Raw genomic sequence first — 16263 nt, 5'->3', positions numbered from 1 at the left:
GGACCGGCTTCCTCAGTGGTAATTTAAAGGGCCTGGTGCTCCAACTGCTGTGGGGAGCCCCGGGCCCTGTAAATCACTGCTGGAGCTCTGGCAGCGGGGCTTGGGCGGGGATTTAAAGGGCCTGGGGCTCCACACAAATTCTGATATAATGCGGTAAAGCAGTGGGGCTCGGGTGGTGCTTTAAAGGGCCCGGGGCTCCCGCTGCTTTACCATGTTATATCGGGTCATGTTCTATCAGGGTAGAGGTATACAGGGCTTTAAACTAGATTAAAAGGGGCAGGAGACAAAAGCCCAAAGGTAAGTGTAAAAAGAAATGACCTTAACAGAAAGCTAGCTGTTGTAGGGGGAGAAGTGAAAACTTACAATAGGGTCATAGGAACAACAAAAGGGAAATTAGTGAGGAAATCTGTTTGACAACTAATTGACTATACACAAATGTAAGGGCTATGGGGAATAGACATAAATAACTGGAAGTCTTAGTCCATGAGCTAAATTATGACTTAATTGGTGTCACAGAGACTTGTTGAGAAGTCTCATGACTGGAATATTGGTATTAAGGGTATAGCTTGTTCAGGAAGGGCAGGCAGGATAAAAAGGGAAGAGGTGTTGCATTAAACCTCAAGAATATATACACTTGTTCTGAGGAAATGAGGCCAGACCAGTTGCAAGTCTCTGAGTAAAGATAAAGGAGTAAAAAAAAAATATGAGTGACGACATGGTTGGGGTGTACAATAGATCACCAAATCAGGAAGAGGAGGCAGATGAGGCATTTCTAAAACAAATAATAGAAATACCCAAAACACAAGACCTGGCACTGATGGGGAGTTTCTACTATCCAGTTATCTTTTGAAAAAGTAATACAGCAAAATGTAAGAGGAAACTTAAGGAAAATGGATGAAGAAACTGGGGAACAGACTTGATTCTGGCCAACAGGGAGGAATTGGTAGTGAGTCTCAAAGTGGAATGTAATATGGGTGAAAGTGATCATGAAATGATCATTTCATGAGTCCAAGGAAAGGAAGGCATGAGACCAACAGAATAAGGACAATGGACTTTGTAACAGGGTCTGCACCCACCTCTCATGAGTGCCCTTTCTGGTCAGATGTGATCCTGCTGTTTCTTAGTTTGTGGTAACAAGGTATCATCCAGTTCTCACAAGCGCCCCCTTCTGGTCAATGGTTTCTTTGGCGGGTCTTCAGTGACTCAGGCTTCCAGCTGAGCCTCTCACACTGTCTGTAGGTGGAACAGAACAAACAAACCTCTTCTGGGATATACTGTCTTTACCTTCTGCCAAGGCTTCCTCCCTGGAGACACTGCCCTCTATAACAGTCCAACAGGGCCCATCACGGTACCCTCGCTTGGTCTGGCTAGGTTCTGGGCTGTCTTTGCTTGGCCTCTGCAGCCTGCCAGGATCTCCTCCTTAGCTCCCTCAGTCTTTGGCAACCTTCCCTGGGCTCAGTCTTGCCCACACTGAGCTGTGTGTTGTCTTGCTGCTCTTCCAGCCAGCCAGGAACCTGGTCTTCCCTCTTCCAGCTCCAGGAAGTAACTGACTGCTCTGCTTGTTCTGTTGCTTCTTTTTATATGGCCTTCCTAGTCCCTCTGATTGGCTTCTTCCCCTGGAGCCACTCTAGGCTGCCTAGAGGACTTCTCTACTCTTCTCTGGGACCGGGTGAGGTGGGGCCTCTGGACCTAGTCCACCCATCACAGATATCAAAAAAGCAGACTTTAACAAACTCAGAGAACTGGCAGGTAAGGTCCCATGGGAAGACTGTCTCAGGGGAAAAGTTCAGGAGAGCTGGCAGGTTTTCAAGGAGATGATATTAAAGGCACAACTGCGAACTATCCTGATAGAAAGGAAAGATAGGAAGAATAGAAAGAGTGTCAATATGGCTCTATCAGGAGCTCTTTAATGACCTGAAAATCTGAAAGGAATTTTACAAAAAGTGGAGACACGGACAAATTGCTAAGGAGGAGTATAAAAGACTAGCACAAGCATGTAAGGACAAAATCTGAAAGGCTAAGGCGCAAAAAGAGATACACCTACCAAGAAACATAAAAAGCAATAAAAAGAGGATCTTTAAATTATATTAGGAGCAAGGAAAAAAAGTATTGGCCTCTACTTAGTGGGGAAGGAGAAGTAATAACAGAAAACCTCAAGAAGGCTTAGGTATTTAATGCTTCACTCTTCACTAAAAAGGTTAATGGTGACCAGATGCTCGGTGCAACTTATGTTAGCAAAGGGTGAAGAAATGTAAGCCAAAATATGGAAAGAACAGATTAAAAAATATTTCAATAAATTGGATATGTTTAAGTCATCAGGGCCTGATGAAATTCATCCTGAGATACTTAGGGAACTAGCTGAAGCAATCTTGGAGCCATTAACAGTTATCTGTGTGAGCTCATGGAGGACAGGTCAGGTCCCATTGGATTGTAGAAAGGCAAACATTACCTCTCTTTAAAAAGGGGAACAAGTAAGACTTAAGGGAATTATAGACCGTCAGCCTAACTTCGATACCTGATACTGAAGATATTGAAACATATTATTAAAGAATCAATTAAGCACTTAGAGGACAACAGGATTATAAAGAATAGCCAGCATGTATTTGTCAAGCATGCCAGATTAACCTAATCTCTTACTTGATAGGGTTACTGGCCTATCAGTAGAGATATATCTTGATTTTAGTAAGGCTTTTGACAGTTCCACATGCCATTCTCATAAACAAAGTTGGGAAATGTGGTTTAGATGAAATTGCTATAAGATGGGCGCACAACAGGCTGAGAGACCATATACAGAGTTACCAGTGGTCCCCTATCAAACTAGAAGCATCTGGTGGGGTCCCACAGGGGGTTTGTCCTGGGTTCAGTACTAGTCAATATTTTCATTAATGACTTTGGTAATGGAGTGGAGAGCATGCTTATAAAATTTGTAGATGACATCAACCTGGGAGAGATTGGAAGCACTTTGGAAGACAGAATAAGAATTCAAAAAGACCTCAACAAATTGGAGAACTGTCCTGAATTCAACAAGATGAAATTCAGTAACATAAGTGCATAGTACTTCACTTGGGGCTTGGCTACACTTGCGAGTTACGGGTGCACTAGCTCACTCCCTGTCCACACTGGCAAGACACACAGAGTGATGTGACTTCATGGCTAGAGCGCTCCTGGTTCTCCACCTCAGTGAGGAAAGTGGCCTTATGTGTGCAAAAATTTCGCAGCACTTTGAATCATCCCATACCCGCAACATTATGCAGTCCCACCAGTCTGTGCTTGTTTGCCTGGCCCGGAATTGGCATTCCACTGTTATCAACCAGCCTCACTGCCGCCATGATATCCCAGTTGCCACAGCCCGTGCTTTCAGGAATGTCTGTGACCTCATCAAAATCCTCCTCGTGCTGGCGTATCGTAGCCCGGTTCTGCATATACTCCAGGATAATGTGCAAGGTGTTTACAATGCTCAGAACAGCAGCGGTGACGGTGAGCTGAGCTGAGCAGGCTCCATGTTTGCTGTGGTATGGTGTCTGCACGGAAGAAAGGCGCGAAACGATTGTCTGATGTTGCTTTTACAGAGGGAGGGGAGACTGATAACATGTACCCAAAACCACCTGACAATGTTTTTGCCCCATTAAGCATTGGGAGCTTAACCCAGAATTCCAATGGGCGGCAGAGACTGCGGAAACTGTGGGATAGCTACCCACAGTGCACCACTTTGTAAGTTGATGCTAGCCATGGAAGTGAGGATGCACTCCGCTGACTTAATGCACTTAATGTGGACATATGCAATCAACTGTATAAAATCGATTTCTAAAAATCGACTTCTATAAAATCAACCTAATTTTGTAGTGTAGACATACCCAAAGCAACCATTACTGTGGAATGCTGTGTGAGAGAGAGAGAGAGGAGGGTGTGTGTGTGTTGCTGTCTGAACTTATAAAACAGCATGCTTGCAGGCTCTCAGCCCCCCAAAAGCCCACTCTTCCCCCACATACACACAACACACTCCTTGTCATACTTCACTCCACCCACCCTATTTGAAAAGCACATTGCAGCCAGTTGCATGCTGGGATAGCTACCACAATGCAGTGCTCTCTGTGGCCGTTGCAAGAGCTGCTAATGTGGCACGCCAGTGCGCTGTCAGTGTGGACAGAGTACAGCGCTTTCCCTACTGTGGTCTACGAAGGCGGGTTTAACTTAAAGCGCTCTACATTTGCAAGTGTAGCCATGTCCTTAGGAAGAAAAAACTAAATGCACAACTACAAAATGGGGAATAACTGGCTATCTGGTAGTACTGCTGAAAAGGATCTGGTGGCATAGTGGATCACAAATTGAATTAGTCAACAATGTGATGCAGTTGCAAAAAAGTGCTAACAACATTCTGTGGTGTATTAATAAGAGTGTTGTGTGTAAGACATGGGAGGTAATTGTCCCACTGTGCTCAGCAATGTCCCATTCTGCTCAGCAATGGTGAGGCCTTTAAAGTACTGTGTCCAGTTCTGGGCACCACATGTTAAGAAATGTGTCAAGTATCAGGGAATAGCCATGTTAGTCTGTATCCACAAAAACAAGGAGTCCGGTGGCACCTTAAGGACTAACAGATTTATTTGGGCATAAGCTTTTGTGGGTAAAAAACCTCACTTCTTCAGATGTATATAATGACCCATTCACTCCCAGTCTTTATTCAAGCCTAATTTAATGGTGTCCAGTTTGCAAGTTAATTCCAATTCTTCAGTAGTACTAGTAGTAACAAGAAATTGCAGAATTGGAATTAATTTGCAAATTGGACACCATTAAATTAGGCTTGAATAAAGACTGCGAGTGGATGGGTCATTACACAAAGTAAAAACTATTTTCCCATGCTAATTTTTCCCCTCCTGTTACTCACACCTTCTTGTCAGCTGTTTGAAATGGGCCTTCCTGATTATCACTAAAAAGTTTTTTCTTTCCTACTGATAATAGCCCGCCTTAATTGATTAGTCTCCTTGGAGTTGGTATGGCAACACCCATTTTCTTCTTCGAGTGATTGCTCATATCAATTCCAGTTAGGTGCGCACGTGCACTGCGTGCACTGATGTCGGAAACTTTTTCCCTAGGAGCTATCCTGTCGGGCTGGCTGGGGAGCTCCCTGGAGTGACGCCGATATGATGTATAAGACCTTGCCAGCCCGACCCCCCTTCAGTTCCTTCTTACTGCCCGTGATGGTTGTTGGAACAGTGGTCTCTTGTCTCATCAAGTGCTCCACTTATCCCTAGCTTCTCTTATCTTAATTGTAGATTAATTATTATTAGTTAGTGTTAAGTGTTTCCTATAGTATTAAGCGTAGTTTAGAACTGCCCTCAATTACTATCGACGACTGCCTTGTGGGACTCTGGGACATGCTGTCCCAGGGCTACAAGCCTTGCAACAAGCCCATGCCGGCGGGCGACCCCCGCTATTTCTGTCTCAGGTGTCTGGGGGAGCACCATGAGGCGGACAAGTGTAGAATCTGTAAGGGATTCAAGCCCTGGATGTGAAAAGAGAGGGAGATTCGACTCAAGCAACTCCTCATGGAATCTGCTTTGAGGCCCTCCCAAGACGTGGGCCCGAGCGCTTCGGTGTGGAGTGCCCCTCGTGCAGTACCATCTTCGGCACTGCAGAAGATCCTGCGCTCATCTTGGGACCGGTGATCTTCTGGGCCCCAAAAACGCTCGCCTTGGCACCGTTCCCATTCACTGGTTGCTGGGAAGAAGCAAGCCTTGGAAGTACCCTCTGTTAGGGCTGAAGCAGTTGTTTCGGTCCCGGCTGAGCAAGACTCTAACCAGGCCTCTAAGCAGGACAAGGCTGCCAGGCCCAGATCTGCTCATCCCAGCCCTGCACAAGCGACAGTGCAAGTGGAAGAGATCACATTACCTTCCACACCGGACACCTTCGAGGCCTCCAGAGGGCTCATCGAAATGACGACCCCGGTGCCTCTGGCCCCAGCACCGGCCCCAACCCGAGTCTCGGTACTGTCCAAGGGTAAACCAGCGATGTTCGGAATGGCAGCCCTCAGACCAGCATCTCCATGCCGCTTGGAGTCCCACCGCTGTTCCGAGTCCCGGCACCGTCACAGGTACCGGTCTGACTCACGGCACCAGTTAGACTCATGGCACTGGTCTCGTAGTCCCGATCCTTGAAGCCATTCCCGCTCGAGGTCGCTATCGACTGCTGGATCATGGTCCCGCTCGAGATCCAGGTCATGATCGGTGACCTCATGGCATCATTTGGACTGACGCAGTGTGGAACTTCGATCCCTGCGTCGACTGTCACCACGACACCAGCCCATGGCCTGGCACTGCTCTCCGGAGCGGCACTGGTCGCCATCACAGCGCCGCTCTACTGCCCGGCACCACTCTTCATCACGGCACCGGTCACGGTTGCGATCAGTCTCCCGGCACCGATCCCTTCATGACCCGCTAATACCAAGGGACTTGGTGCCCCCTTTGCTTCACTCGTGCACTGCTCTTCCTTGGCCGTCGCAATCTTGGTCCCCTTCCGGCAGGTTGGAGAGAGCTTCAGGGTTCTCGGATATTCCCCAGTTCTCGGGGAGCCTCGGCCAAGATCCCCCAATACCCAACTAGCAGCCCCAGTGGCAATTTTGGACCCCCTGGGCATATCACCAGGCCCAGGGCACCACCCGAGTTGCCCGGCCACCATCAGGATTGAGCGCCCAGCCCCCGAGGTGACCCTGAGCCACCCCACTCCGGACCTGGACAAACCTGCGGAGCCAGTGCCCGTGGTAGGGGCTACCCCAGACACCCAAGAGGAACCACCCATGCCTGATCAGGAGACTGTTTCTGCACTGGCCCTTCCAGTGGAGTCGTCTTCGTCCTCCCCGATGAGGCTGTGGCTGGTACGTCCAAGTCTGGTCCACCCCCGTTGGACTTTAGGGTCCTTCAAGAACTATTGAGGCGCATGGCCCTCAATATGAACCTGCAAAATGAGGTGGTTCTGGAGGAGGAGGACCCTATGTTGAACATTCTAGGGAGGGGCTTCTAGGATCGCCATCCCCCCCATGAATAAAACTATTCAGAACAATGCCAAGTCTCTCTGGCAAACCCCGGCTTTCTTTCTACCTCCTTAGCTGTGGGAGGGATGGAAGTACTTTGTCTCCACCAGGGGTCATGAATACCTTTTTACGCCGCCCCCCCCCCCCCCCCCGCATGCTCGCTTGTGGTGGACGCAGTGAACACCAAGGAAAGACAGGGCCAACAAGGGCCTGCTCCCAGGTCAAAGGACGCTAAGTGACTGGACCTTTTTGGGAGAAAAATTTATTCTACTGGGGGTGTCTCTCCCCATTCTTTTTGCTGTTACAGACTAAGACGGCTACCACTCTGAAACCTGTCAGGTAACAGTATAATCCGTTTTCATTGTTGCTGTCTCCACCTTCTGATCTGGGAAAAGAATGTAGAGTAGCAGGACTGATAACACTGACAGGTAAACTGCCAGGCTGACCAGAAATCAAGCAGAAATCCTACTTAATGCTGCTGTGTAGAACCATCTTTTTCTGTCGCTGTTACATCCATTGTTACTTTTGAGGGAGAAATGCATGCACTAAACAATAAGAGCTTGTTCTTGTGACAGCCACAAAGTTAATCCCAATTTTAAAAGTTGTGGTTAATCGTAGCTCTAGATTAGTGTCTTCTGAAAATTTACTGAACAGACTGTTTTATGTGCATGTGTGATTTTTCTTCCCAATTGCTTGTCTGATGCATTAGTATATTTCTTGTTAGCTAGGTGTCTGTTTCAGAGTTGTCATTATTCTTTACTGTTGCTTAGAAGCAGCTTGTCATTTCAAATATTTCTAAAATGCATTTTCAGTTGCAGATTATTCTGAATGTGTAAATTTTGAAATTATTTTCTGTAGTCTGGCTTAGGTTTTAAATTTACATAAAAGTGATTTGTAATAGGAACAGAAATCAACACAGACTGGGCAGTTCTTGCATTGTTAAAATTACTGGAGGATTTTTGCCACTTATGTTTCTTATTTGAATTTACAGCTAGTCAGATCACTAACGCTGCTGGCATTTGGTCGAATATAGTCAGAGCAGTGTTAAAGGTTCAGGAGCAAGGCCAGTGCACTGATACATTCTGCAGATTAGAGGGTCTCACATTTTTTTTCATAGTGTGGACTAAGGATGTCAAATATTAAACGGTTAACCGATAAATATTAGTTTTACTGTTAACCCACCCTAACTGTTAAGCCTACTGGGGAGTCTGGAGGTGAACTTCAAGCTACTAACCTGAGTTAAAAGCCAAGTTGCCGTGTTTTCACTGTTGTTTTAAATTGACTGAACACTTTTTTTTTTGTTTTTTTTTTGTTTTTTTGCAGTTAAGACACATACATAGACTAGTTTTCTGTAATATAGAGTCAGTCCCTTTTTTTAGGGTGCTCCCAAGTGGCTATTGTCAGTATACTGACAACTGTCTGTAAGGTGATCAGGTGCTGTGATGATCCACCTGACTTCCTGTGAATCCCAGCACTGTGGCTCAGGTTGGTCAGCAATGGATTCAGACTTGACTGTGGTAGTGGCTATAATGTGGAGCCCATCATCCTTCATTTAAGATCTCCATATTTTTTAATTTAGAAAATATGGTGACACTAAGGTGTATCTCATAGATTTCTTTATAATTAGTGTTGAGTCTCAGTTTACCTTCACGCAGCACCTTTTTCTCTGCATTTTAAGGAGTTTTATTAAATGGTTATATTTTGGCTCATACGTTGTGCAGTGGTGCAGACCCTGCTGCTGACAGCTGTCAAAAGCTTAAGAACATCAGAACAGCCACACTGGGTCAGACCAAAGGTCCATCTAACCCAGTATTCTGTCTTCTGACAGTGGCCAGTGCCAGATGCCCCAGAGGGAATGAACAGAACAGGTAATTGTCAAGTGATCCATCCCCTGTCGCTCATTCCCAGCTTCTGGCAAACAGAGATTAGGGACACCAACCCTGCCCATCCTCCATGAACTGATGTAGTTCTTTTTTGAACCCTGTTATGGTCTTGGCCTTCACAACATCCCCTGGCAAGGAGTTCCACAGGTTGACTGTGCACTGTGTGAAGAAATACTTCCTTTTATTTGTTTTAAACCTGATGCCTGTTAATTTCATCTGGTGACTCCTAGTTCTTGTGTTATGAGAAGTAGTAAACAACACTTCCTTATCTACTTTCTCTATACCAGTCATGATTTTATAGACTTCAATCATATCTCCCCTTAGCCATCTCTTTTCCAAGCTGAAAAGTCCCAGTCTTATTAATCTCTCCTCATACAGAAGCCATTCCATACCCCTCATCATTTTTGTTGCCCTTTTCTGAACCTTTTCCAATTCCAGTATATCTTTTTTGAGATGAGGCAACCATATCTGCACACAGTATTCAAGGTATGGGCGTACCATGGATTTATACAGAGGCAACATGATATTTTCTGTCCTGTTATCTATCCCTTTCTTAATTATTTCCAGTATTCTGTTTGCTTTTTTGACGTCCGCTGCACATTGAGTGAATGTTTTCAGACAACTATCCACAATGACTCCAGGATCTTTCTTGTGTGGTAACAGCTAATTTCGACCCCATCGTTGTATGTTAGGGAGACCAGATTAGGGACAGTCCTGATATTTGGGGCTTTGTTTTATATAGGTACCTATTGTCTCCCACCCCTGTCCTGATTTTTCACACTTGCTATCTGGTCAACCTATTTTATATGTATAGTTGGGATTATGCTTTCCAGTGTGCATTACATTGCATTTATCAATATTAAATTTCACCTGCCATTTTGTTTCCCAGTCACCCAGTTTTGAGAGATCCTTTAATAGTATCCCTTTAAATAATTGTCAACCATGAATTCTTTCTAAGTAGTAGTGGAACGTGGGATGCGTGTGAAAAGAGATCTTGTTGAAATCATCATATGCTATGGCTCTTCTCAGAATGGTTTGCTGTTGTCGTGTAACATATTTGAATGTTAGTGGTATTCTGTGCCATAGGGCTCTTGTGAAAACAAGATTACATCTCATTGTGACACCATGGGTATGTGTCTGCCTCATTTTCCCTTAGTGAATTTTCCCTAAGTTCAGTGACACTTGGATACAGTGAACAATGCCCCTCCAGGGATCTAGTTTATTTAATCAATCATCGAACATGCTATGTAATCAAGCCACCACCTGTATTAAGACCCAGGGCTTCTCTTCTGCCAAGATCTGTGCAGTCTTTCCCATACTAACTCAGGGTTTCTCCCATGCCTGTGTGCCTGCCTGAACAGCTTTGTAGTCTTTCTCCTCTGGAGCGTTCTCTTTGTGTTCTGGGGCTGGTTCCTCTCTCTGGGAGCTTCTGCTCTCCAGGAACACACCACAGGAGTAGCTTTGCTATCGAGCTCCCCAGGAGCATCCTCTCGGTTCTGGGCTCCTGTCTGAGGTGCATAAGCTGAGGCCCAGGTGTTCCTTATATACCCATTCATAAGCCAAATGTTTTTGATTACGACAAACCACAGCCACTGGGAGCTGAGGGGCTCTGTGTCTGTGAACGCTCCAGATAAACAAAACATCCCGACCCGCTGATGGGCCAGGAACCAAAGGTTGCCAACCCCTGAAATATAGGATCGGCTTATGAAAGGGTCATATATTTTTGCCATTTTGGTGTTTTTACCTAACCATCTCGGGGAGGAGGGGGGAGAGTGGTCAGCTTATAAACAAATAGGCTAATGAATGAGTATATATGGTAATTAACTGTTGCCCAGCTGTTTATCCAGTTAACCATCCATAGGTAGATCTGGATTGACTCATTCTTTTCAGTGGAGCCTGTCACAGGGAGGCTGGCTGCCTGACTCCACAGAGGGCCAGCCCCTGTGACAGGCATCCTAAAGGCAGTTTTTAATTACTTGGGTCCCTCATAAAGCAGTTGCTGTGAGAGGTCTGGTTGAGATCCATATATGCTGTGGCATTTCTCAGGCTTGGTCTACGTTTAAAAGTTAGGTCAATATAGCCATGGTGCTCAGGGGTGTGGGAAAAAGTTCACACCTGCTGAACACCATAGCAATGGTGATGTTAACCTCCAAGTTGAGTGCAGCTCAGCTGATGGGAAGAATGCTTCTGTCCACCTAGCTACCATCGCTTGGGATTTTGGGATCTGTAGTGATGGGGGGAAAAACCCTGCCATTGCTGTAGGACACACCTGCACTACAGCAGCATATCTATGGCACCATGGCTGTGCTGCTCTAATGCCCATAGTGTAGACATAGTCTCAGGGTGCTTTGCTATTGTCTTGTAACACACTTGAATGTTAGAGGGTGTTATGTGCTATGGGGCTCTTGTGAAAACAAGGTTACATCTCAGAAAGGCACCCTAAGGCAGTTTTAATTACTCTGATCTCCAGTCCAGTGCACTAGAAGTAGTCTTTTCTCCTCTGATTAACAGGACAGGGGCACCAGCAGCAACGTTCCTCAGCTCCAGCAGCCAGCCCAACACACAGCAAACCACAGCAGCAGAATGGAAATTCAGCTGTAGGTAAGACACTTCTCATTCAGCATGTCTAACTGTTGGCTCGCAATACTGAATTGAATTATCAGTCTGAATTTGTTTAGGACTGGAAAGTCAACCCAGCTAGAGAATCCTATTACAGCAGAGAATGGAGGCAGCTTCAAGGCACCTCTTCAAAGTACCTAGGAAAGAGCGGGGCAAGAAGTTGTTCTAAACCAGGAAATGAAAAGTATATAGCAACAGACGAACAGTAAATGACTCTTCATTCACTTATTGTCTCTGAGAGAATGCTGTCCTAGAATCTTTGGAACCTGTTTCCACAGTGAAAAGGGATTACTGCCTTTAAAATATTTCAACTCTTCTCTGAGGGAAGAACGATGAGTCCATCCTAAAACACGTGAAAGAAACTTGGTAAAAATTCTGGACCTCATTTAGGAAGTGGCATATGTTACACGTTCTTCCTGATTGATGGCTTTTGGTTTAGGCCTCGTCTACACTGCCACTTTATAGCACTGCAACTTTCTCGCGCAGGGGTGTGAAAAAACAGCCCCCTGAGTGCTGCACGTTTCAGCGGTGTAAAGTGGCAATGTAGACAGTGCACCAGCGCTGGGAGCTGTTCCTCTCGTGGAGGTTTTTTTTTTTACTACTGGGAGAAAGCTCTCCCAGCGCTGGTGCCGTGACTACGCAGGCACATTAAAGCGCTGCCATGACAGTGCTTTAACAATGCTAGTGAAGACATGCCCTTAGTTGAAACTACATCGTGCCCTCTAGACAACTAAACAGATTCTGGTTCCAAACTGATTGAAAGGGTATGTCCGTGCTAAGCCATTGAAGCAGAATGGTTAGGTGTTATAGGGATGAGATTAATTTGAAACTGCCTCTATAAATACTAGTTTTTGGTGAGGGCTTTAAATTGGCATATAAATCGTCTGTCTAGCTGCAGATTTATTTTTCAGGCAAAAAGGTTTCAATCCAAGTCTGAGCTATGAGTAAGATTTGAGACCTGTCTTAGACTTTTTTGGCCAAATTGCACTGTTTGAGAAGCATTTTGAAATAGATACGAGAATTGTGAAGCCTACTTACTAAGACAAAAGTGAAAATGACTCCTACCTTTCTTTACCCCTTGCCTTACTTAAGCGTATTTGTTTGTTCTACATTTATAGGAGCATAAATAGGCTTAGTAACTGTGTGTTTGAGTTCTCCAAGGAGATGCAGGACTGTAGCTAAACTTGCCATATCTTATTGGTGCTGGTTTGTGCGTGGACTTAGCTGATGGTTCTAACTGAACATCCTTGGAGACTTGCCCATAGCTGCCATTCTTAGTTCATTTACTGTTTAATAGTCATAAAAGACTGAAGCATTTCTCTTCTGAAACAGTTTGCAGTGACAGACTAGGTACAGTTTGTGACTCAAGAAGTGCTTTAAAACAGTGAATAACTTCTTTAAAAACATACTGTTCTGTGTCTCGGTACCCTGGTGACTGGAGACTGATGAATGCCTACATGCACTTTCTTCTACTTGCTTATGTGCATCATCTTCCTGTAGCCTAGTGAGAAAACTTCTGTCGCAGATTGAGTGGTGCCTGGCTTGGCACTGCCACTTGAAATTAATCTTTGTCTATACATAGAAAACAAAAGTGCAAGATCATTTTGTCTGAGTTCTATATAACTGAATTTATGCTTATTTTTTTAGGCCCCACTACTACTAAGTACCATGGCCCCTCAAAGCAGTTTGGTAAAGCAGGTGGTACTAGTTTCTTGAGCACCCCTGGTGGATCACAGTCCAAAGTGGTACCAATTGCCAGTCTGAACCCATACCAATCCAAGTGAGTTACTCTGCCAGCGAGGTTCAAAGAATAATGCATAAATGAAGGAATGATGCTGAGAGTAAATTTCCGCTTTCTCAGAAGAAACATTAGTTTTTTAAATCTGCCAAAAAATCTTTAATTTCTCTTGGACACCGTATCAGTTACCTCAACACTGCTGGTACTAAAAGTATTTTTTGATTACCCCATGTGCTAGGAACTCTGATACTCCGAGATTAGGCTCTGGATCACCTTGTAAAATTGGTTCCAGAGTCTGTGGGCTCTGCTGACCTTGACCTGTTACTATAGTGTATTGCCTGAAAATCAATTGACATGTTCTACCAGAGGTTTCCTTTTGGTAGCCTATTGATCTGCTCTGCCTAAACGTATTCGTCTTGGCTTCAGGAGAAATGATGTCCAGTTTTAAGAGAATGTGGATATAAGTATTTTGGGAACATCAGTAGTTAAATTATACAAACTGATGCACTTTACCCCATATTTTATCAACTGTTTGAACCCGAAAATTGGACTCCTGCGAGGTTCTAATATATGGCCTTTCGGTACAGGCATATTGCTATACTAGGAATGCTTAATATAGAAGCGTGAAGGATTAGAGGGTTGCTTCCAGGAGAATTGTTCGGTACTTTATCACGCTATATGCCTCAAAAGTGACGTTGTTTTCTTAAATTTTGTTGCTTCTCTATAATTTCTGTTTTAATGGTGTAGACAGTGTACCCTTTACACAGACAAGTAGAATCACTGAGATACAGTGGAGAATCCTAGGTTTTGAATTAACATCTTAAGAACTGAAAGTCTGTGAAATTTGTAAGACTCCACTCCATTCTATAAAAGGATACTGGAGTACTAATTCTTACTGTCTTGTTTCCAGATGGACCATTTGCGCTCGTGTTACCCAAAAAGGCCAGGTTCGCACATGGAACAACTCCCGTGGTGAAGGAAAGCTGTTCTCTATAGAGCTGGTTGATGAAAGTGTAAGTTCTGTGGTGGGATCCAAGATACTACAGTGATGGGAGCCATAGAAGTACCTAGACAGGACCAGAGGAGTTCTTGAGATGTCTTTATGTAAATGAAAGAAGATGGAACAAAGGAAATCATTGGCAGATTTGTTATAGAGAATTGCATTCTCTGAGGTGTTAATGTACTTGCCAGTCCCACATTCATTTGCCCACTCTTTACAGCTATCTAAACTGAGACCCTAAATACAGTTGCTTGACTCTTTTGTTAACCCAGTCTAACACGTGGTATGTGGCCAAAAATGGTGGTGGCATCAGAATCTGGTATCTATGCAGACAGACAATATCTCTGGTTTGTGGCACTCCCCATTAGATTGGCAGATGAATCCCATTGCTAGGACTTCACATCCATAATACAAGGAATAAGATGGAATTATAATAATAATACACGGAATTTAAAAGAGCATTTCAAAATAGAAACTCATTTTAACTGGGAAATCAGAATGTATAAAAATGTAATACAGCGAAATTCCATTTCTGGTTTGTTTTGAGGAGTGAAGTCTGGTTGATCTAAGTCTGCTCTTGAGGCTTGTTACCCAAATCTGTTGATTAAATTATTTTGTTACACAGCAGCTTGTTTGTATGAGATTATTTTTAGTACCAAACTTGTGGTTCATAATTTGACACATCTTCATCAGCCTTTTATTTCACTTCTGTATACTGTCAGCATTTTGACTGACAGTTATTATTTTAATTTTTAATATTTCTATTGCATAAATATCTTAACAAGTGGAATTCTAGCTCTGCCATTAATTGTCACTCAGGGAAGAGCTTGTCACAACACACATTGCTGTACTGATCAGATGTGATGTCATCTTCTAATTTGTGAAGCTAAATGCTGTATCTAAAATGAGGTATTGCCTAATCTGTAAAATGACACAATTAATGCAAGGTTTGGGCATATCTGTTCAGAGCCACACTTCTTTACTACAACATGATTGCATACTGTACTCACCACTACATCTCATTCTTTCGAGAGTTTCTTATATGGGGTTGTTAAAACATGGAGATGAAATCAGATGATCAAGCAAAGGATTTATCATCCTAGTTATAACTAACTATGTATGGAAAATGTTTGTTTCTTCTGTGCCTGGAGTGACCCCTACAGAGCATTCCACATCTGTAGAAATGGTGCCACTTTTATATTGGAAAGATTGTGTGTGCTGAATTTTACTTCTAACTGGCTTTTGCACTTTCCTGCAGGGTGAAATTAGAGCTACTGCTTTCAATGATCAAGTGGACAAGTTCTTTCCCCTCATTGAATTGAACAAGGTACAGTATCATTTATTTTATAAATAGATATGAGCCAAAAAGAGGTGTTCATAGAGTATATAGGGTTGTTTAATGTGAACGTAAGCCATTTGCAGCATTTCAGTGCAGGTGTATCCTATGTTTCATCACTTCTCCTTCTCCTGTAGGTGTATTACTTCACCAAAGGTCATCTGAAGACAGCTAACAAGCAGTACACAGCTGTGAAAAATGACTATGAGATCACATTCCATAATGAGACTTCTGTTGTACCCTGTGAGGATGCTCAGCACCTTCCTTCGGTTCAGTTTGAGTTTGTGCCCATCTCTAACTTGGAGAACACATGCAAAGACTCAATTGTCGGTGAGTCTGTATCGCAAGATGGGAAGCCATGAGGCTTAAAATTAGTCGTCTTGTACCAAATACTTGAGGAGCAGATGAAGAAACCTATAGTGCTATGCGATTGATACTTTCTCTGTTAGACATTTGACACTCAAGTACTGCAGTGGTGGGTACCCCCTAGAAACGCCTGAGGTAATTACTTTTGCTCGTCTCGCTGGTAGGAGCTTTAGAGATGGATGCCCAAGTTCAAAGCAATATAGAGATTAGAGAACACGTTGCACGAGTTTATCACTTCTAAAGTCCCCAAACATGTTTGAGTTGCCAAATGAAAATGACTTTGGGGTCCTCATCATA

The 16263-nt window shown here is 44.1% G+C and overlaps 1 protein-coding gene across 1 annotated transcript in view; it reads left to right on the top strand.

The window, feature by feature from the left end:
- RPA1 (replication protein A1) overlaps window positions 1–16263 on the top strand; it is a 44631-nt gene that overhangs the window by 5219 nt on the left and 23149 nt on the right. Inside the window, exons 6-10 of the mRNA XM_032788308.2 lie at window positions 11419–11508; window positions 13174–13306; window positions 14175–14277; window positions 15523–15591; window positions 15738–15930. Of these exons, the coding sequence (XP_032644199.1) occupies window positions 11419–11508; window positions 13174–13306; window positions 14175–14277; window positions 15523–15591; window positions 15738–15930 (588 nt within the window). The remainder of the gene's footprint in view (window positions 1–11418; window positions 11509–13173; window positions 13307–14174; window positions 14278–15522; window positions 15592–15737; window positions 15931–16263) is intronic.

This window comes from Chelonoidis abingdonii, chromosome 20 (genome assembly GCF_003597395.2).
Source record: "Chelonoidis abingdonii isolate Lonesome George chromosome 20, CheloAbing_2.0, whole genome shotgun sequence".
NCBI classification, from domain to species: Eukaryota; Metazoa; Chordata; order Testudines; family Testudinidae; genus Chelonoidis; species Chelonoidis abingdonii.
The sequence above is the reverse complement of the archived record's forward strand: the minus strand, read 5'-3'. Positions and strand labels throughout refer to the sequence as shown.